The 23,026-nt window shown below is 45.1% G+C and overlaps 1 protein-coding gene across 2 annotated transcripts in view; it reads left to right on the top strand.

Annotated features, from left to right (window-relative positions):
- The window catches only part of LOC141132548 (protein NDNF-like), a 74,764-nt gene that overhangs the window by 46,372 nt on the left and 5,366 nt on the right, over positions 1 to 23,026 (top strand). Inside the window, exon 3 of one of the 2 annotated variants that reach the window (XM_073621102.1) lies at positions 13,160 to 13,260. The exons of the other annotated variant lie outside the window; for it this stretch is intronic. Coding sequence (XP_073477203.1) covers positions 13,160 to 13,260 — 101 coding nt within the window. The remainder of the gene's footprint in view (positions 1 to 13,159; positions 13,261 to 23,026) is intronic. 2 annotated transcript variants of the gene reach the window in all.

Below are 23,026 nucleotides of genomic sequence, written 5' to 3'. Positions count from 1 at the left end.
GGATGGAACAGATTTGTTCCGGAAGTCGAACGATACGCTCGGCTTGATAGGCCTCCTGATGTTTTGGTGTTACATGCTGGAGGGAATGATCTGGGGGTCCGATCCACCAGGGAGCTGGTGTCTGCTGTGAAGTGTGATTTTTTGGCACTTCGGGTGGCTTTCCCGGGGATGATAGTGGTGTGGTTGGACATAGTAGCGCGGACATCCTGGCGCATGGCAAGATCTGTGTTCAGGATCAACAAGGCGCGAATTAAGGTGAATAAAGCTGTGGGTAAATTTGTTGTTAACAATGGGGGATTGGTTGTGAGACACATGGAGTTGGAAGTTAACGTGGGGATGTACCTGAGGGGAGACGGAGTGCACCTGTCAGCTGTGGGCAACGATTTATGGGCACTTGGTCTTCAGGATTGTATTGAGAGGGCCTTGAGTGTGTGGAGGGGCCCCTAAGGCTAAGGGGTCATCCTTGCGGGCTGTGGCGGTATCTTTGGTCTCTGATGGTGGTACAAAACAGATGTGATGAAAATGGTGGGGGGCTCTTTCAAGGTTATGTGCCCCTCTGGTGTGTTTTTTCCAGCAAAAGGGTAGGCTGGAATACGAAAATGTTTGCACTGAGGGAAGGGTTGTCTCCAAGCTGTTAATACGGCTGGAGGCCTTGGTATGGTAAAATATGGTCCCGCAGTGTACTGGTGGTGGTGAAAAGTTTACAGTGGAGAACGTGAAGTTCGGGGTGCCATCAGAAGACCAAAAGATTGGGAGTTAAAAAGTGTTGGTTAAAAAAGGGTTGTACATAGTTATACATATGTTGATTAAGAAAGTTATTTAATATAGGTTTTATAGTTTATTAATAAAAAGGAGGCTGCTATGGCCAGTTTTTACTCCAAAACACTCTTGTGTGTGGTCTATTTCATTATAGATAAGAGAGAAAAAAGGAAAAGGGTTTAATAAGGTAAAAGGTGGTAATGGAAAGTTGGGGATATCGGTTTTGCACTGGTCAAGTACCTAAAATAAATAAACTAGCATTTTCAGATATAGGTTAGAAATGTCAGCCTCCATATTTTACCTAGTACAGGTTTTCATAAATACTCTTATTGGGGTCTGATCAGTTAACAAGGAAGCCCCAGTGATCACAACGGAAGATGGAAGTCCCCCCCTGTGTTGACCATGTACCCACTAAGAACCCAGTATGAGTCTTCTTTGTTATTTTTGGTCTGTGTGCAGCAGCCCTGACTGTAGAGGTAATACATTACAATAAAAGGAGAGACTCAAAAAAAGGAAACTTCAGTGGTTTTACCTGAAATAAACTCCTCTGGGTCAGGATTATTGTGTCATCTGTGTTTTTTCTTTACCGGATAAATCTCAGGAGTAATAATTCTCTTTTGTCCTTACATCACCTTACACTGGGAAGGGTGTCTGAAATGACTAATATGGCTATTCTGCGTCTGTCCTTACAGTGATAGTGCAGACAGCTATAGACCGATCACCGAATTACTCACTGATCCCCACCATACTCTGGAATTCACATTCCAAATAATTCTGTAAAGGAAGGAAGAACTCCAGGCAAACATCTAAATACAAAGATGAAATACATATAAGGGAGCTGTTTTACCGACCAAAGTACAGCTCTGTCTGGCAGGACAGAATACTTTTTTTTACTCTATTGCAGTTAAGTATTATGTACAGGTCTCCTCCCCACCCCTATCATGGGACTGGACAGTGAAACAAAAGTAGCAGACTTTGATACTCTCTCTGCTCTTTGCTCCTATCAGCATGCTCCTTGTCATGATTGGATTGGTTCCTTGTACTGCTTCCCCCTCTTTCTGTCTGAGATCTGCTGAACAGGGCCTGCAACAGGTTGATGCAAAATACAACTCAGCTGCTTAAAGTGACACTAAATTCTGGTTTAAAATATATTCTATTCAAGTATGTACTGTATTCTTAAAGTGTTACTAAACCCACAACAGTAAAATCAGTCTGTATATGCAGTAAACTATGCTTATTATACTCACTGTGTAACCTAAGTGGTTAATCCTCTGAATTGTGCAAAAAGGCTGTTTGATCTTGTCTTCTCTGATCCTCCCCTTCTTCCACTGTCCCCAATCAATTTCCTGATAAGACAGAGTCTTTGGCATCACTCAGCACAGTTTGTTGTGTATTGCTAGAGAGTTTTTTTTCTTAGGAAAGTGCATGTGATCAGCACAGGACCAATCAGCACTGTCCAGACAGAGGGTCAGGGGTCATGCAGCCTCATAGGACAGTCAGAGGAGAATGAAAACTCCCCCTACAAGCTTTAACCAGACACTGATAGAAGTCATAAGACTGCTATATACTGCTGATGAGAAAAGGTACTTAGCAGTTTATATTTACTAAAATAATTGCATTTTCATGTTCTGTGTACTGTGGGAGACCAGATATAGTAAATGCAGGGGCGCACCCCCCTAATCCATGCGCCCGGACCCTAATCGACATGCAGGGAGCCAGACGCATGGATTTCAATGTTTTTTGTTTTTTTTTTATGACGCACATGATTAGAGCCTGAGGCTCTAATTGGCTTCAGAAAAGGGTGGGCTTGGGGCGCAGAGCACTGCGCCCTCAGCCCACTCAGTTGTGTGACATTAGCAAATTAATATTCGCTAATGTTTTCCTGCTTCGCCTTCCAGCCAATCAGGAAGTGGGTCCTGAGACCCGATTGGCCAGGGAGTCTTAGGACTCCCTGGCCAATCGGGTTTTAGGTCCCACTTCCTGTTTGGCCGTGAGGAGAAGCAACGGCCCCTCGGAAAGCTGGAGCAAGGAGCAGCATCGGCCTCCTAAGACTAAGCGCCACCTTCCCGGCTCTATAAAGCTGGCACTGGGCACTGTACTCCTAGCAGAGCCCATGGCTCCGACAAGCGGGTCCTCCCAGTCACAAATCTGTCCCCCAACTTCACTCTCTTAGCACAAATCCTCTCTTCCCTCAAAACTCCTTCTGTCCAGCACAAATCACCCCCCCATATCCCCCTCTTAGCACAAATCCTTCCCCATCCCCCAGCACAAATCCTCTCTCCTCCAATCCACCTCCTAGCACTAATCCACTCTGACATCCCAGCACAAACCCCCAACACAATTCCTCTCACCCCCAAAATCCCAAAATCCCCCCTTTTCTGACCCCCCAATTCCCCCCTCTCGGCGCAAATCTTTCCCCCATATTCATTTCACCCTCTTAGCACCAATCCTGCAAACCCCCCCCCCCCCCATCTCCTAATTCTAACTTTCCAGCACAAACCTCCCAGGTCTGCTGCCTAGGGAGGACACGTGCCTGAGAAGGGTAGGTTGGAGGCTGGGGCCTGAAGCTTGCACTGGTTGGCCTGGGAGGGGTGAAGCTGAATTCTAGACTAGATCACCAGAGAAGAACTTGGTCTACTGTCAGAGCAAGGTGAATGCTTAACACTCCAGGAAGTCTGACAGCCTGTCCAATGGGTTAACTGCTTAAAGTTGGAAGAATACAAAATGCCAGTCTGGCATAAGGGCCCTGGGTTCAAAAAAAGTATTCTGGAAGCCCATTGGTTAGCAGAGGCATGAAGCATCACTCCCCACTGGGTGGAATTAAGGCCGAGGGAGCCCAATAATAGCCAGCAGCATGTGCAAAAAGGTGGTGTCAATCCTGGCTGAATTGTCCACAGTCTTAAACATTAAACTCCATTTCTACTGGCTGGAGGGCACAGGGGGAACTATTGCCTGCATAGGCGTGCGCAGCCTATTGCATTAGGGTGTGCACCCGAAAGCTCAAGCACACATACATATATATATTGTGAAAAGTATTGGGACGCCTGCCTTTACACGCACATGAACTTTAATGCCGTCTTAGTCCATAGGGTTCAATATTGAGTTGGCCCACCCTTTGCAGCTGTAAAAGCTTCAACTCTTCTAGGAAGGCTGTCCACAAGGTTTAGTCTATGGGAATGTTTGACCATTCTTCCAGAAGGGCATTTGTGAGGTCAGGCGCTGATGTTGGACAAGAAGGTCTGGCTCGCAGTCTCCACTCGAATTCATCCCAAAGGTGTTCTATCGGGTTGAGGTCAGGACTCTTTGCAGGTCAGTCACGTTCCTCCATCCCAAACTCGCTCATCCATGTCTTTATGGACCTTGCTTTCTGCACTGGTCCAAATCATTTGATGGAGGGGGGATTATGGTGTGGAGTTGTTTTTCAGGGGTTGGGCTTGGCCCCTTAGTTCCAGTAAAGGGAACTCTTAAGGCGTCAGCACACCAAGACATTTTGGACAATTTCATGCTCTCAACTTTGAGGGAACAGTTTGGGGATGACCCCTTCCTGTTCCAACATGACTGCGCACCAGTGCACAAAGCAAGGTCCATAAAGACATGGACTTAGCAGGGGTGGTGGGAAATTAACTTCAAGTGCAATAATTCACATTATAACTGTAACTAAAACATATACAATTAAGTGTAACACTCTAAAAAATAAAAAATCTAAAGTGCTATAATGGTGTGAACCTTCCAACTAAAAAGTTGTTGCACTCGAAGGTAATTTGTATTGCAATTATCTGTAGAGGGGTTTCCACCATCCCTGCTAAGGCAGCACTGATGGGCACTGATAGACAGCACTAATGGGCACTAATAGGCTGCACTGATTGGCAGCGTTGATGGGCACTAATTGGTAGCACTGATGTGCACTGATAGGTGGTACTGATAGGCAGCACTGATTGGCACTAATGGGCACTGATTGGCACTGATAGGTGGCACTGATGGGCACTGATATGCATCACTGATGGGCTCTTATTGGTAGCTCTTTTGGGCACTGATAGGCTCTGATTCACAGCACTGATTGGCAGCACTGATGGACACTGATTGGCACTGATGGGCACTGATAGGCTGCACTGATAGGCAGCACTGATGGGCACTGACTGGCAGCACTGATGGGCACTGGTAGGTGGCACTGATAGGCAGCACTGATGGGCACTAATTGTCAGCACTGATTGGCACTGATAGGCAGCACTGATGGGCACTAATTGTCAGCAGTGATTGGAACTGATAGGCTGCACTGATGGGCACTGATATGCAGCACTGATGTGCACTGATTGGCAGCACTGATGGGCAGCACTTATGGGCACTGATTGGCACTGATAGGCAGCACTGATGGGCACTAATATGCAGCACTGATAGGCAGCATTGGTTGGCACTGATTTACAGCATTGGTTGGCACTGATTTACAGCATTGGTTGGCACTGATAGGCAGCATTGGTTGGCACTGATAGGCAGCACTGTTTTGCACTGATAGGCAGCACTGGTTGGCACTGATAGGCAGAATTGGTTGGCACTGATAAGCAGCACTGGCACAGATAGGCAGTACTGGTTGGCACTGATAGGCAGCATTGGTTGGCACTGATGAGCAGCACTGGCACTGATAAGCAGCATTGGTTTGCACTGATAGGCAGCACTGGTTTGCACTGATAGGCAGCACTGGTTTGCAATGGTTGGCACTGATAGGCAGAATTGGTTGGCACTGATAAGCAGCACTGGCACGGATAGGCAGTACTGGTTGGCACTGATTGGCAGCATTGGTTGGTACTGATTGGCAGCATTGGTTGGCACTGATTGGCAGCATTGGTTGGCACTGATTGGCAGCACTGATGGGCACTAATTGTCAGCACTGTTTGGCACTGATAGGCAGCACTGATGGGCACTGATATGCAGCACTGATGGGCACTGATTGGCAGCACTGATGGGCAGCACTTATGGGCACTGATAGGCAGCACTGATAGGCAGCATTGGTTGGCACTGATTGACAGCATTGGTTGGCACAGATTTACAGCATTGGTTGGCACTGATAGGCAGCATTGGTTTGCACTGATAGGCAGCATTGGTTGGCACTGATAGGCAGAATTGGTTGGCACTGATAAGCAGCACTGGCACAGATAGGCAGTACTGGTGGGCATTGATAGGCAACATTGGTTGGCACTGATAAGCAGCACTGGCACTGATAGGCAGCATTGGTTGGCACTGATAAGCAGCACTGGCACTGATAGGCAGCATTGGTTGGCACTCATAGGCAGCACTGGTTTACAATGGTTGGCACTGATAGGCAGAATTGGTTGGCACTGATAAGCAGCACTGGCACAGATAGGCAGTAAGGGTTGGCACTGATAGGCAGCATTGGTTGGCACTGATTGGCAGCATTGGTTGGCATTGATAGACAGAATTGGTTGGCACTGATTGGCAGCATTGGTTTGCACTGATTGGCAGCATTGGTTGGCACTGATAGGCAGCATTGGTTGGCACTGATTGGCATCATTGGTTGGCACTGATAGGCAGCATTGGGTGGCACAGATAGGAGAGAGGGGGAGTTTCACATTCAGGAGATCGTGAGAATTGCCAGAGCTGTTCAGTGTATAAACTGTCAGATAATGACACTGCATGCAGGGAGAGACACCAGCTGTTAAAAGTCAGCGGTGATGCTGGTGGTGGGCGGGACTGAACAGTTACCAAACACCAGCCAATTGGATGGGTCTGGGCGGGCCGCTACATTTCTCTGGCTCCGCCCCCTCTCTTAAGCAGCCCAATCATTGGCTGGTGTTGGCGCTTGATCCCGCCCACCCCCGACATCGCGGCTGAGTTGTGATGACTTACAACTCAGCCGTGATATCGGGAGTGGGCGGGACCAAGCGCTATAAACACCAGCCAATGTTTGATCTGCTTCAGAGAGGGGGCGGGGCCACATAAATGTAGTGGCCCACCCAGACCCCATCCCATTGGCTGGTATTTGATGGCCGTTCTGTCCCGCCCACCCCCGACATCACCCCGACATTTTGACAGCTGGTGTCTCTCCCTGCATGCAGTGTCATTATCTGACAGTTTCATACACTGAACAGCTCTGGCAATTCTCACGATCTGCTGCCTGTGAAACTGTTTCACAGGCAGCGCGGGCCACACACTCTCTTGGATGCAGCATTTTGGGGCAAATCTCTGGACACAGCACGGGGTGATTAGGGTGTGCCCAGGCACACCCGGCACACCCTGTGCGCACGCCTATGATTGCCTGCTGTGACACTGTGGGCTCACTGCTCAGACTGCTGAGCTCTCATCTTTGGAAGTGGTCGGATTGGAGGAATCTACAGGAGCTACTGTTGCAGGGACAGGATAAACAAACTCCTGTTGTAGAGAACAAAGGTACCGACAGCTGTACCCTACCCTTCCTTGCTGTTCCCAGGAGGGCTGTGGGATATCTTTCCTAAACCAGAGAGGGTTGTGATCACCCAAAGGTTCCTACTGCCCAAGCTGAACTTAAGAAAACAATGGACCACTGCAGAGATCACCTTACAGAAGTGGTCCAGAGGATGCACAATTTGTCTCGACACCACCACTGACAGCCAGCCAGAGGGAGACCCTGTTAGCATTTGAAGAGGGCTGCAAGCATTTTTGCTATCTCCGGAAAAGGTCTCTGTTCTCCATGCTGGATGTTTGGAGGCAAGGCCAGTAGAGCAATGTTTCTCAACTCCAGTCCTCAAGTACCCACAACAGGTCATGTTTTCAGGATTTCCCTCAGATGAAACGGCTGTGGTAATTACTGAGGCAGTGAAACTGATCGAATCACCTGTGCAAAATAACAGCCTGAAAACATGACCTGTTGTGGGTACTTGAGGACTGGGGTTGGGAAACATTGCAGTACAGGACACAGAGCCTGCTGCAATGGTGCCAGAGGGGCCATGAGAGGGCCTTCTCAGTTCATACCGTATTGCCTTATTTAGGGTTGTGAATCCTGTAGTGAAGAGTAGGCAGGTAGATGTCTAGGTAGCTGCTAGAGGACCCCAGAGTAGTGAGTTGGGTGTATCATAGGTAGCAAGGTAGTGCCAGACCTGCCCGTGCCAGCATGGGGCATCTTGGGTAGAGGGCCCTGTATAAATAGTCTGGTGGGAGTTCATCTGTGCCAGTTGGACATGGGAAGCAGTGCAAGATCTAAGGCAGCAAGGGCTAAAATGTTGAGGATCTAGCTTCCGGAGCTTCCCCAAAGGGGGAAGCAAGGAAAAAAAGTTGCAGGACTACTCACTTGCCTTAAACCCCTAAAGGTATTGGGTACTCCTTGATTTGGTTCTCTAATCTGCTGTTTACAACTGAAGAAATGTGCCATCACTATTCAAACTACTGAAGTGTGAAACTATGTGCATAAACTGTGTATTAGTAAGGTGTTGTTGCACGTATGGAATCTAGCTTCTCCTAACCTCATAATTATTTGGAACATCCTCTGGAAACAAAATATCTGCTGGATGGGCTGCTGCTGGGGCCTGTAAGGCCTGAGGAGGTCATGGAAGGGCTTTTGGGTGGTGTGAGAGGACCCTGTGCCCTTAGCACCTCACTGAGTATAGGGGGCCAATTTACACCAGGCAGGATCAGGTTAAAGAGTACAGGTTTTCCCATACCATAAGGCTATAGATGTGGAAAACATGTAACCCAGCATGGCTACACAACAACACCAGTAAATAATGCCCCCCCCCCCCCCCCCCCCATTTACATTGTTACATAAAGCCAATGCTGGGAATATTATGACAGGAAGAGGCAAACTGAACTGCAGATGTCCATGCAAGATCTAGTATTCAGGTATAGAGTTTTCAGTTTTGAAAATATGTATAAAGAAAAGCTTTACAACTGTGCTTTGCCCCATGTTACACATAAGAATGATGTTTGTCTGTGATAAGTTCACTGACAAGGCTGTGTTAGGACAAAGTTTACTCATGTGTTCCAAGTAACCTACTGCAAACAAATAGGTGAAAAATAGCCAAGTCGCCGTTTTCTGGCCAACACTGCAACACGCCCAGAGGTGTAATGAAAAGCCAAATCGCTCTGCAGAAGAAATTGAAAGGTGTGTTTGTGTGTAGGTACATATTGTCCTTATTTTCTTATGGCCAGGGCTTTAAACAATTAAAAGTAAACTGCTTTTACATTTAGGTGTGTATTGCTGTCTGTTTCCCCATTGGAGAAATTTGTCCTCACTTCCTATCATAGTGATGAGAATCAGGGGGACAAAAAGTGATGGGAAATGTCATTAAAAGACAGCAACAATATTACATTTTTTGGTTGACCCTGATTCCCCTGCTTTATTGTCTAGGTGTTACAGGCATAAAACAAATCACCCCAGTGATGTCACAACTTGTAGTGAAAATCTGACAAAAGTTCCCCACTTTATTAAAAAAAAAAGGTTTTCATGGAATTTGGGCTTTTGTATTACATAAAAACATTGAAGAGTGATAGCAGTCTTCTCTGGAATTCGCCTTGGAAACCAGCAAATGGGGAGTAAAGCCGCGTACACACGAGCGGAATGTCCGACAGAAAAAGTCCGACTGAAGCTTTTCATCGTCTATTCTGATCGCGTGTGTGCCTCATCTGACTTTTTTTTTCTAAAATTCTGCCGGACCTAGAAATAGAACATGTTCTAAATATGCTTATCGGGAAAACCGCTCGTTTGCTGTTCCGACGGACTAAAAACGACGCTTGCTCTGAAGCAAGTACGAGACGGAAGCTATTGGCTTTTGGCTATTGAACTTCCATTTTCTAGTCCTGTCGTACGTGCTGTACGTCACCACCTTCTGGACAGTCGGACTTTGGTCGGACTTTGGGTTGACCGTGTGTAGGCAAGACCACTTGAATGGAATTCCGGTGGAGTTCCGTCGGAGAAACCTTCAGAGTTTATTCCGGCAGCAAAACTGGTCGTGTGTACGCGGCATTAGGCACTTTTCACATTACCCAATATCCCCTTAGTTGTCAAAAGCAGGTAATTTATAGAGATCAATAGCTCAAGCTGATATTTATACACAACTTGCCAGCAACAGGAGACATCAACACTACCTGCGCAGGTAAGCTAGTATTCCTCTGCAATGCCCTGTCCTGCATAGCGATCCTGTCACTGGTGACAACTTTACAGTGACAAGTTTGCAAGTTTGACATAAGCCTTAAGCCTCATACACACAATTAGAATATTAGACAAACGATCATTTATTTTATTTTTTTTTTTGCATGCTAGTCTCATATGGAAAATGAAGAGGTTACTAAAGTTCCGAAACAAATATAATGTATTGTATTGTAATGTATTCTTTCATTTCCGAGAATGCGCAGTCTTGGTCACTCGATTTTTTTCGGACGAATACTGTACTGGTTAAAACGTAAATCGTTTGTTCTGGCATCATACGAGAAAAAGTTAAACGTGCTTGTCCCTTCGGATAATTTTGCATGAATTGTCGTAATCGGCCCTCAAACTGTGTACAAACGATCAGATTATCGTACGATCGCTCCAAAATTGGTATTTTTCGCCTGATTTTCTCATAATGTGTACTAAACATTACTCTATAGAAAATAGAATGAGTGCACAGCTGACTAAAGCAGTATTCACAGCTGGATCTCCAGGTCTCATTGAGTAGAATCAGCTATTCCATCTGTATTTAGTCCTATTATTACTTTTACTATTCATATAGTCCTGAAATAATGTTCAAGGCCTGCAATTTAACCCGGCCATATACATTAAACTCTGAGTGTGGGGGGCCTGCCTAAACAATCCAACAATTTGTTTCCTTTCAGCCAGGCCCTTGCACTGCATAGTTGTGGGTAGCTCTGAGGCAGGGGTCTCAAACTGGCAGTTCTCCATTGGTTGCGAAGTCCCATGAAGCATTGCAAGGCTGACAGTAACAAGCATGACTCCCAAAGGCAGAGGCATGATAGGACTTGTAGTTTCGCAACAGCTGGAGGGCCACCAGTTTGACACCGCTGCTCTAAGAGATATTGTTAGGTTTTGGACAATTCCTTTATAAAAAAAAAACATGTCCCGCGATGTGCATCCATCTTCAATCACGGCACAGATAGACCCAAGAAATAGAAAAAAAAAAAGCTCCTCCTTGATAGGAGGCATCCCGTCGACTGCTGTCTCTTGGCTGTGACAGCTGTTATATAGGCAAGGGCAGGGCCACCCGATGATGTAACTGGGTGACCACACCCCCTTCTGACATCATGTGACGTCAGAGGGGGCGGGGTCACCCATTTACGTCACCGGGTGGCCCTGCCCTTGTCCAAATATAACAGCCTTCACAGCCGAAAGACAGCAGTCGGCGGGACGTCTCCCATCGAGGCGGAGCTTTTTTTTTTTTTTTTTGCTATTTTTTAGGTCCAGGCACCGTGATTGAAGATGGATGGACATCGCGGGACACTTTTTTTTAAAATAAAGGAATTGTCCAAAACTGTCTCCTGTCGTTTTTACTTTTTTTACACTTTTTTGGTGAATGGGTAGGAGTACAATGTACCCCATACCTATTCACATGGGGGGGCGGGATCTGGGGGCCCCCTTGTTAAAGGGGGCCCCCAGATTCCGATAAGCCCCCCGCCCGCAGATCCCCACAACCACCGGGCAAGGGTTGTGGGGATGAGGCCCTTGTCCCCATCAACATAGGGGCAAGGTGGGCAAGGGGACCCCAAAGCACCCTCCCCATGATGAGGGCGTGTGGCCTGGTGCGGTTCAGGGGAGGGCGCTCACTCGTCCCCCCCTATCCTGGCCTGCCAGGTTTCATACTTGGATAAGGGTCTGGTATGGATTTTGGGGGGGACCCCCACGTCATTTTTTTTTTCAATTTTGGCATGGGGTTCCCCTTAAAATCCATGCCAGACCTGAAGCGCCTGGTATGAATTTTGGGGGGGCCCCCACGCCATTTTTTTTTTTTACATTTTGGCATGGACGCCGTTTTTTTTCAATGGTTTTTTATCTATATTGCTGGAAGCCGACAATACATTATAGCCGCAAGCAATTTTAAATGACATTCTTTCCTTTAGAAATTTCATTTTGCTACGGGACTGTAAAACACAGCGGAAAGATGCGCTGTTTCACTTTAAGCATTATTAAAATCACTGCTCCTGAAAAAATGCTTTTAAAAACTTTTTTTTGCCTTGATACATGTCCCCTGGGGCACTACGCGGGTCCCAAAACACTTTTTTATGGCAATAACTTGCATATAAGCCTTTAAAATGAGCACTTTTGATTTTTCATGTTCGTGTCCCATAGACTTTAGTGGTGTTCGCATTTTCACACAAATTTTTTGCCTGTTCGCATGTTCTGGTGCAAACCAAACTGGGTGTGTTTGGCTCATCGCTAGTGCTAAGCCCTGTTCCTTGCCACTAGCACTTACTCCTTGTGGTTCAGCATATTCTGGTATGTGTAGGCTGTAGTCCCTCCACTTCACATAGGCAGAGAAAGTGTACATAACATTCCTACCCACAAGAGGGTCCAGTAAGAATGTTAATGTAGGGAAATCCTTAATGGGATGCTGTTAATTCCCCTTATGCCCTGTACACGCGATAGGATTTTCCGATGGAAAATGTGTGATAGGACCTTGTTATCGTAAATTCTGACCGTGTGTAGGCTCCATCACACATTTTCCACAGGAATTTCCGACACACAAAGTTTGAGAGCTTTCTATAAAATTTTCCAACAGCAAAATCCGGACATTCCGAACATGTGTACACAAATCCGACACACAAAGTGCCACGCATGCTGAGAATAAATTAAGAGACGAAAGCTATTGGCTACTGCCCTGTTTATAGTCCCGATGTACGTGTTTTACGTCACCGCGTTCAGAACAATCAGATTTTCCGACAACTTTGTGCGACTGTGTGTATGCAAGACAAGTTTGAGCCAACATCCGTCGGAAAAAATCCATGGATTTTGCTGTCGGAATGTCCGATCAATGTCCGACCGTGTGTACAGGGCATTAAAGTGTTCCCAGTGTTGCCTGTGCTCTATATTAGTGATTTCGCTTGTCAAGAGGGTGTACACTGATTACACTAGTCGGTGGTACCACTTCTGTGGCCTAGTAAGAACCTACGCCAGCCAGAGGAGGTTTCTAGAGATAGGCACGAAGAAGGGAGTGTGGCCCAGGAGTTCAGAGACTAGTTAATGAGGCTGTGGGGGGTGCTTTTTAAGAAGCATCTGGTAAAATAATCACTCTTGGCTGCCAATGGAAAAGGCTCTCCCTCTACTGCACTGCTATGTTTTCTTCTTTCTCCCCTTACACCCCCAAAAATCCTTTTCATGTTCGAAGATATAGATTAATGATATTTCACTCTGTCTTTCACTGTGTATTTGAAACTTTAGTTGTGATGTTTGGCGCTGTTTTCAATTCGGGGTATGTCTTTTTCGCAGATATTACTTTAATGTGAACAGAAGTCAAAGTACGGTGACTATAAAAGTGACACCTTGTGAATCGCCAATCCTGTGGACACTGGAATTCCTAACTGCTCATGGTATGAATATAACCATACAGATAATGTAGTAGAGGACTGCAAAGGAAAAACATATATTTTATAGTTTGGTGAGGAACAGCAGGATTTAGGCAAAAAAGGCAGATCAAACACTATGATCAAGTAATAAAAAATATTTTCTGGTCTAATAAAAGGGACAAGGTGCCTAAAGTTAGCACATACCTTAAATACAACCCAATATTGACAATGAGTCCAAGCTAAAACTCTTGACCTGTAAAGAGATATTGCATTGTGGGATGCAAGGGCCAAGCCAAATCCATCACATAAGTTTAATTAGTTGATTCTAATAAAGAATTTTCAATGCAATTTACAAACTGAGATTAAAAAGATAACATAATTTGTCAAGCCAGCGGGACTCACTACAGAGCATATAAATTGATCTTCAGCACAAAATTTGTTAGGTTGATGGACATTTCAGCTGCATCCCAGAATCCCTGCCCACACAATTCCCTATAGTCTGACAATATAGCAACTATAGCAATAAAGCCTCCTGTGTGTTTACACCTATCTTTATCTAGTAGCTGTATGCAAATTTAGGAAGTTTCCTGAAATTGTATACAGCACCGGGACATCATTTTGAGTAGCAGTTGAAGAAAAGGACGCAGCCAAGGTTTTTGTTACCATGGCAAAAGAACTTGCTTCTCAGCAGGCCAGTTTTCCTCATATGTTATTGGTTCCTTTGCTTGTCAAATTTCCAAATGTACAGTACCTCACAAAAAGGAGTACACCTCTCACATTTTTGTAAATATTTTATTATATCTTTTCATGTGACAACATTGCAGAAATGACACTTTGCTACAATGTAAAGTAGTGAGTGTACAGCTTGTATAACAGTGTAAATTTGCTGTCCCCTCAAAATAACTCAACACACAGCCAATAATGTCTAAACCACTGGTAACAAAAGTGAGTACACCCCTAAGTGAAAATGTCCAAATTGTGCCCAATTAGCCATTTTCCCTCCCCGGTGTAATGTGACTCGTTAGTGTTACAAGGTCTCAGGTGTGAATGGGAAGCAGGTGTGTTAAATTTGGTGTTATGGCTCTCACTCTCTCATACTGGTCACTGGAAGTTCAACATGGCACCTCATGGCAAAGAACTCTCTGAGGATCTGAAAAAAAGAATTGTTGCTCTACATAAAGATTTGATCAAAGGTTGTTTGGCTCAGAACAGTGGAAAACAAAGTCTTACTTTGGAAGTTTGCAGTCAGCGTTTTCCAAGCCGAGGTGTCCTCCCACACACCAATAGACAAACGGTCATCAAGAAAAAGAAGCAGCCGGCAACCCAATAACATCTAGTGTATTTATTGTAAAGAGTACAGTCAGCAGCAAACTAGTTTTGGCGATAAGCCTCGTTCACAATACACATATATGTTGAAAACCATTAACATTTATACATAAGAGACTATCACATGACTACTCTCCAATCAACAATGTGTTCAATTGAAATCAGGTGATTGGTTACAAATTGTCAACAGATGTGAAGATGCAAAGAGTCTAGCTATAATACAACACATGAGATACAAAACATACAAAGATTATTGTGACATGTGAGAAAAAACATATATTAAAAGCTCTATAAGAGAATCTTTAATGAAAAAATATATAAATTAAAAAATTCATAAGATATGAAATCTAAAGACTATACATAAAAGATAGCACACATTCAAAGTGTATCACAAGCGATGGGCATAGTACAATGCCCATAACTCCAGGACTTTTTAAAACTTATTTCATAAAAAGGTCCACATCATAGCGGTGGTTCATTCCCACAGGTACCCTTGTCTGTAGGTGGAAAATCCACCAGACGTCACGTGAAAGAAGTGCACGGTGGATGTCCCCCCCAAGTGAGGATAATTTAACTCTTTCCAAGCCTGAGTACGAAAAGGATGCCATATTGCTGTTATGTTCATACTTGAAGTGCTTGGACGCATTGGATAAGCCTTTGTCAGTACTGTAAGATGCATCATGAAAATGTTCACTGATTCAAGTTTTCAGTGGTCACATGGTGCAACCCACATATTGCTTGTTACATTTATCGCAATCCACAACATATACAACATTGCTAGTGCCACAGTTGATATATTCACAAATCGTGAATTCTCATCCCGTGGCACATGAAACTACTGTCTTGTGTTGTCTAGAGTGTCTACTACAGACTACATGTGTTATTCCCACAAATGTAAGAGCCCACAGTGTTCAACCAAGTTTTTTTGTATTGCTGCAACTCAAACAAACTTGAGGACAAAAGGCCTCCTAGCATTTTAGCACGGCGGCTTGAAAACCTACAGCCCAACCTAAGTATTGGTGCCAAATCCTCATCCATGGAAAGTATTGGTAAATATTTATCTATGTTGTTTTTAATTTTATTAAATTCCAAGGAGAAGGCAGTTACAAAAGTGACTGAACTTGTTTTCTTGTCATTAGAACTCTTATAGGGCGTACACACGGTCGGACTTTGTTCGGACATTCCGACAACAAAATCCTAGGATTTTTTCAGACGGATGTTGGCTCAAACTTGTTTTGCCTACACACGGTCGCACAAAGTTGTCGGAATTTCCAATCGACAACCACGTGGTCACGTACACCACGTACGACGAGACTAGAAAAGGCCGGTTCAGAACCAAGCGCGGCACCCTTTGGGCTCCTATTGCTAATCTCGTGTTAGTAAAAGTTTGGTGAGAGACGATTCGCGCTTTTTCAGACTCGTGGCTTTCAGATCGTTTTCTGCCGTTCAGTTTGTGCTTGTGGGTTTGTATCTGCTCTTCAGTGCGTGCAAGCAAGTTCCGCGTGACTTTAGTCATTGTATTCTTGTTCGTTCGTTACTGGTTTTCAGGTCGCTCTTCACAGGCCTTGCTGTTCTTCAGTGCGTTCTGTTACTTCGTTCTGAGCAGCTGACCGTTTTCTAGCCATGTTTCGTATGCGTACTCCTCGTAGAGTTCGTGCTGTGCGGGGGCTTGGTGTTGGGGTCCTGACCTTGACACAAGTCCAGTCCATGAACAGGGTGGGGAGGAGTTCATGGACCAAGAATTCGTTGCTTCAGCGTGACCAGTTCTGTCATATGCCTTTGCTCCGTGAGATCCGTGAGAATAATCCTGATGATTTCAGGAACTTTCTCAGGATGACGGACCCCGTGTTTCACAGTTTGTTGGCTTCGCTGACCCCTTATATTAGCAGGCAGGATACCTGCATGAGGCAAGCCATCACTCCGGAGCAGAGGTTGGTCGCTACCCTGCGGTATTTGGCCACAGGGAGAAGTCTGCAGGACCTCAAGTTCTCGACAGGCATCTCCCCCCAGGCTCTTCTTTGTGGACATTTACTGCTTGTGTTTGTTTGAGCTGACCCTGACAGAAATGTGTTGAGTGCAGAAAATGGCGTGATTGTGTAACCTTATACAAAGCACTGTTGGCTGTTATTTACTAAATGCAAAGACACTTTGCACTACCAGTGCACTTGCAACTGCACTGAAACTGCACTTGTAGTGCAAAGAGTATTTGCCCTTAGGAAATTACCCCCATTTTCTCATAAAACAATTACATCACCCCAAAAATGTTGTAGCGTTAAGACAATAATCCACACATTCTTGATGAACAATCTTTTTAATACCAGCACAATCACATGTGCATTTACCCAAGGTTTTTCTGACAAACCAACATGTTTGTTGTATAACAATTTTGGTGGTGTCATTATCCAAAATCAAAATGTCCATTTTATAGAAAACAGGCATGTGTAAAACCCACAAGAAAGACACAAATCTTGATCTTACAAAGTTCACATTTGGTAGAACTTGAAGGCAATATCAGACATGAGTATTTAGGAACTGTGTTTGATATTGCGTTCAGATGGGGTAAAATCACCCCAGGAAAAGCCAAATTTGGAAGATGCACACAAATTTCACAATGTCAACATGTGCTAGCTGCCATCACGGGGGATCAAGGGACGTGTTTTGGGGGAGAAAGCCCTTCCTCACCGCTACTTTATTATTGAGGAAGGGGTTGCACCCCCAAAACGCGTCCATTGATCTCCCGTGATGGCAGATAGCACATGTTGACACTGTGTGCATCCTCCAAATTTGGCTTTGGGAAAAATCACAAAAACATTTAGCACATTGTAGCACACAAAAGAAGAAAGTGATTTGGAGGGGTTTTAAACTCGCCCCAAAACATCAATGATGTTTTTATATTTTGGAATAACATCATTGATGTTTTGCTTGATGTTTTCCAATTGTAAATTACACCCCATGATCTCCCCGATCAGGATCTGGGCACTTTCAGATGTGAAAGGATCTTCATCCACAACCTCACCTAAAAAGAGAGGAAACCCAAAATAAATTTGGTTAGAAAAAAATGCCGCCATCCATCTCTTATCGGAGCCTGTGGTTGCAGACACTCACCTGTTGTGGTGACTAGTTCCACCACGTCTTCTTCCTCCTGCTCATCTTGTGTTGTTGGGATTTCACCTTCTTCCAGAGGGGGGGGGGCTCTGGTCTCCTCAGATGAGGGGTGTCCTCCGAGTCTTTTCTCCCCTATGTAAAACAAAAATGGTATACTTAGCACACAGATATTTAATGTCAGAACTATAAAGATGAAACATTGCTTGGAAGTGGGGTACAATGATCTATTTTAGCCGAGTCCCAAGATGTAGCTTTTTTAGTGTCCTTTGTCAAGCTGCAATACTTTACCTGTTTAGTACAAGCTTCACAGATGGAGACACCCCTATAGTATACACTGGAGCACCTGTGTACCCCCCCTAATAAAAATGGTGTTCTTGTGTCCCACACTAGTGCTCCAGTGGCCAGATGTGAAAACAGCTGCTCAGTGTCTTCTCCTTACACAGAATCTAGTTTGCATTTCATTCTAGTAACAAAGCCATCTACACAACCCAATTCTTTGAAGACAAGTATAGGGCCTCAAAATGGTGGCCAAATGCATATGGGCTAAACAATGGTATTTTATAGTCCGAAAGAAAAATGTGTGATCCGAACGAATAATGTGCCCATGAACATGAAAGTTGCCATTTTAAACTGTACAACAGTTCCTAAAAGCACATGGAGAAGCACGAACATAATAAACACAAAAAGAATAGGAACACAGCACAACTACTTACTTTTTTGCAGCACTCTCTGGATCTTTCTGTACTGGTCATGTTCTCGTAATTTCAGGTCCGACCACCGCTTCCTGAGCTGATCTTTCGATCGTCGTACCCCGAATTTCCGGTGCAGACTCCTGACCACTTTCGCCATGATCTTGGCCTTTCGGATACTGGGGTTGGGGTAAGGCCCATACTTTCCATCATAGTCGGCCTTCTTCAGGATGTCCACCATCTCCAACATCTCCCCAAAGGACATATTTGAGTCCTTACATCTCCTTCTGGATCGGGACGTTTCAGGCTCCGGCCTTTCCTCCCCCTCCTCCTCGTTGCTACAAATAGCACGATCCTGCTGTCTATCCACCATGTGCTCTTCCCCCACTGCGCCGAACGAAAAGGGGCGGGGAATAGACTATAAAGAACGTCAGGGGCGGGCGGAGTTATACGCATGCGCAGTGTGTATAAATCGTAACGCGCGCGTCTTACGTACGATCTGTGAGCGAAGGAAGGAGCATCGGAGACGCCGATCGTGCTAACGAAGGTAGGATCTAAACTTGGGCCTATACTGCTTCGAAATGGAAGCCTATATTGTAACAAGATTAGGGGAGTTTGGCCTGACATTAGGGTTTGTCTTGTGTTGTGTCTTTCAGAGAAAATGGATGGGTTCAACGACCACAATTTCCTGCCCCTGTTTATTGACAAGTACAGGGAGCTGCCCTGTCTGTGGCAGGTGAGACACCCCCACTATAATCACAAACAAAAGAGGCAGGCAGCGCTGGAGAAACTGCTGGAGTTGGTGAAGCCGGTGGTCCCCACAGCAACCATCCCCTATTTAAAAGCTAAAATTGGTGGCCTGAGGAGCACTTATTTTAGGGAGCGCAAGAAGGTCACGGATTCCCAGAGATCCGGAGCTGCAGCAGATGATATTTATGTCCCCAGGCTGTGGTACTATGAGAGACTGCGATTTCTGTCAGACCACACTGAAGTCAGGGAATCCCTCTCCACCCTTCCTTCCACGCTTCCTTCCACCCCAGCTGAGGCTTCCGATGTCCAACCTGGGACTTCTAGCCAGGAAGAAGTGGAGGAGCCCAGCTGGAGTCAGGTATAGCATTCTTCTACAGATTTCTGGGCAATAAATAAATGATGTTTACTAGATGTTATTATTGATCATTAATTGCTGATTAAAAAAAGTGTTTTACATATCAATAGACAGTAGTGGGCACCCAAAATTGGGACAAGAATGCAAAATGCTGGGCTCAGAATGATAGTCTGTTATATTTGTTAACATTCAATTTGCAGCAGTCAGGAGGTGAAAATTGTGTGTGATTGATGAAAACAATACTAAAACTATGTCCCTTTTTCATACACAGGAAGACCTCAGCCAGGAGGAGGTTGTGGAATGTGGCAGCCAGGAGGAGGCGGGGATTAGTGGCAGCCAGGAGGAGGCGGGGATTAGTGTCAGCCAGGAGGAGGCGGGGCTAAGTGTCAGCCAAGAGAAGCCTGGGACAAGTCGCAGCCTGACTGAGTCTCAGGTTCCTCCCCTCCGTCTGCCACATAAACGAGCCAGGAAGATGACTCCCAGTCCTGTGCAGGATTCAGCATACAGGCTGATCCAGGAGGCTTCGGCGTCCCTCCGAGCCTTCCCCAGTCCTGCAGAGGCCTTTGCCTGCATGGCTGCCACCAAATTGCAGGGCATGCAGGAGGGCCAACGCAGGATCTCTGAGGACCTGATTTATAAAGTCCTACGTAAGGGGGAGAGTGGGGAACTGACACACAAGACGGATGTCATTGAGATCGACGATCCTCCTCCTCCTCCTGCTGCCACAACTCCTCCACCACAGCCAAAGCCTGGAAGGAAGCGTGGAAGGAAGACCTGAGAGTGATGGCCCTGGGTTCAGTCTGGTCTGACAGAAGATGCAGTCTCTCGTATGACCACAGCCTGGGGACATAGATGTCATCTGCTGCTTTCCGGATCTCTGGGACTTCTGGACCAGACTGCCCTCCCTTAGATATGGACTCCTCAGGCCACCAATTTTGCTTTTAAATAATTGATGTCTGCCCTGGGGGTCCAAGGCTTCGCCCACTTCTGCAGTTTCTCCAGCGTTGCCTCCCTCTTTGTTTTTTTTATAGTTGTGACCCCTTAATAAATTTTTTTTACGTAAATTCTACTCTCCTGTATGTGTTTTCATCCAAAAAGGACAGTTTGTTGGTGAGGATTCAGGTACATTTCTAACATAAAATGTGAAATTAACAAGGGACAACAACACCAAACAATATCCTACAGATTAAATAGAACAACATATCAATGGTGTTGTGGTAACTTGTCACAAAAAACACACAAACATTTTCGGGAGTACAAATCAAAATCACCAAAAAAAAAAAAAAATATGTTGTCAGATGTGAGAAATCAAAATATATTGAGGGAATCCCGATAAATAGTAACGAAATAAGTTTGTGAGAAGTGTGTGTGAATATGAGCAGCAAAACTACTTAATTCTTATCACATTATAAAGAAGAAGAGAGTGCGCTGTATTAAACCATTTTGAACATTGCAGCGTGACGAAAGTGCTGTATCCATTGTGAACGCTAAGTTTACCAGAACGAGCTGTCCCGTGTCGGAATTTCTTCTGAGCATGCGTGGCACTTTGTGCGTCGGAACAGGCCACACACGGTCGGAATTGACGCGATCGGATTTTGTTGTCGGAAAATTTTATCTCCTGCTGTCCAACTTTGTGTCGGAAAATCCGATGGAAAATGTCCGATGGCGCCCACACACGGTCGGAATTTCCGACAACACGCTCCGATCGGACATTGTCCATTGGAAAATCCGACCGTGTGTACGGGGCATTACTGTTACCTTTACTAAAGCTCTTCTTACGACCAGCATTCTCCATGAGGGTAATTCTATTTTTCTCCATGGCAAGAAGGGCTGCTCTATCCATATTCCATTTGTTGTACTCTCGTGAATGAAGTCGTGAGGCTATAATGTTGCACTCCTAATTAAAACTTTCCTCAGTAGAGTAGTTATGTCTGGCCCTGGTGAACTCCCCCATCGGAATAGATCATTTGGTGTGTGCAGGATGGCAACTAGTAGCCAAAAGTAAGGCATTACCTGCACGTGCCTTACGATAGGTACAAGTTGTAACCAGGCCCTGAGCTTCACAACCTGTTAAAGTAAGATCTAAAAAATCTATGGCATCCTTATGACTATCAAAACTAAATTCCAAATTGAGGTTTTTGTGCGCCAGGGATACAAAGGTAGCACAGTCCATAAGGGAACTATCCCATACAATTAGCAGGTCGTCTATGTAGCGACCATAACTAACTATAGAACCTGCACATGGGTTGTGTCGGGAGAAGAGAAAACTCTCCTTCCACCAGCCCATGTACAGGTTCGCCAGGGATGGTGAAAAACGGGCCCCCATCAAGGCCCCCCTACATTGCAGATAGAAAACTCGATCAAACATTAAATAATTGTGGATGAGAATAAATTCAACTGCCATAATTATGAACTCTCTCAGACTAGTGTCGTAAGTACTGTATGTCAGATGTGGAATACAGGAATATAGTGACTTCACATCCATAGTGAGCCACTCCTCCTTCCACACCACTTCCTTTAAAGATGTCAGTATTGATGTAGTCTTTGATATAGCCAGGTAATCTTATAACCAATGGTTCAAGATACTGGTCTAACCAATTACCCAAACGCTCAAAAGGGGAACCGATTACTATCGGTCTACCTTGTACTGGAATTATATTCTTGTGGAGTTTGGGCATGTGATGGAAAATGGGGACTATAGGTGAATTGACTATAAGATGCTCTGCTACTTTTCTGTCAAAAACCCCAATCCCCACACCTATGTCCAGAAGATTGATCATTTGCTGTTTGAAGACAGGAGTGGGATCCCTATCCAAAATTCGATATGTGGCGGTATCCTGCAACTGGCGCAAAGCCTCTTCCTTATAATCACTTGCATTTAGAATGACAACCGAGCCTCCTTTGTCGGCTTCTTTAATCACTAGGTAAAAGCGTGTTTTGAGACCGACGATAGCATCTCTTTCTGATTTAATGAGATTGTCCTTGTGTCCTTGTGATAGGCTGGATCGCCACTCCATCCGCAAGTTTGACTAAATCCTGCTCTACCAAGGAAAAGTGTCTATTGCTGCATTTCTGGAGTAAACTGGGTAAAAATACTTATCTCCCCTACATACACAATCCTTATCAATACCATACATACCTCCCGTGGACGCAGACTGAAGCTTTTCCACGGTGGATCCTGAAAATTAGGAGTAGAAAAGGTCGTCTCCTGTGAGACACCTTCCTGGATGCTTTGAGTTGAGTCAACAGGAGAAAGAAAATGTTTCCTCAAAACAATATTGCGTATAAATCTGTTGACATCTAGTAAGGTACTAAAAATATCAAAATGAGATTGCGGAGCAAAACAAAGACCTTTAGAGAGCAGGGAAGTTTCTGCAGATGTAAGAGGCTTTTGAGAGATTTACCACATTTTGGAAAGTGTCTATGTCCTGGATCTCCTGTGTCAATTCCGTTGGCTTCTTGTTTGCCTGGAGTGGGTAGTTCTTCTTAATGCTGTGTCTCCCCCTCCTTGTTTTTCTTCTTTTCCTTGCTCCTTTTTCTTCTTGTTTGTTTGTGTTGGTTTTTT

The sequence above is a fragment of the Aquarana catesbeiana genome, linkage group LG03 (assembly GCF_042186555.1).
Source record: "Aquarana catesbeiana isolate 2022-GZ linkage group LG03, ASM4218655v1, whole genome shotgun sequence".
In the NCBI taxonomy this organism is placed as follows: Eukaryota; Metazoa; Chordata; class Amphibia; order Anura; family Ranidae; genus Aquarana; species Aquarana catesbeiana.
Note: the sequence above shows the minus strand (reverse complement) of the source record. Positions and strands in the feature narration are given on the sequence as shown.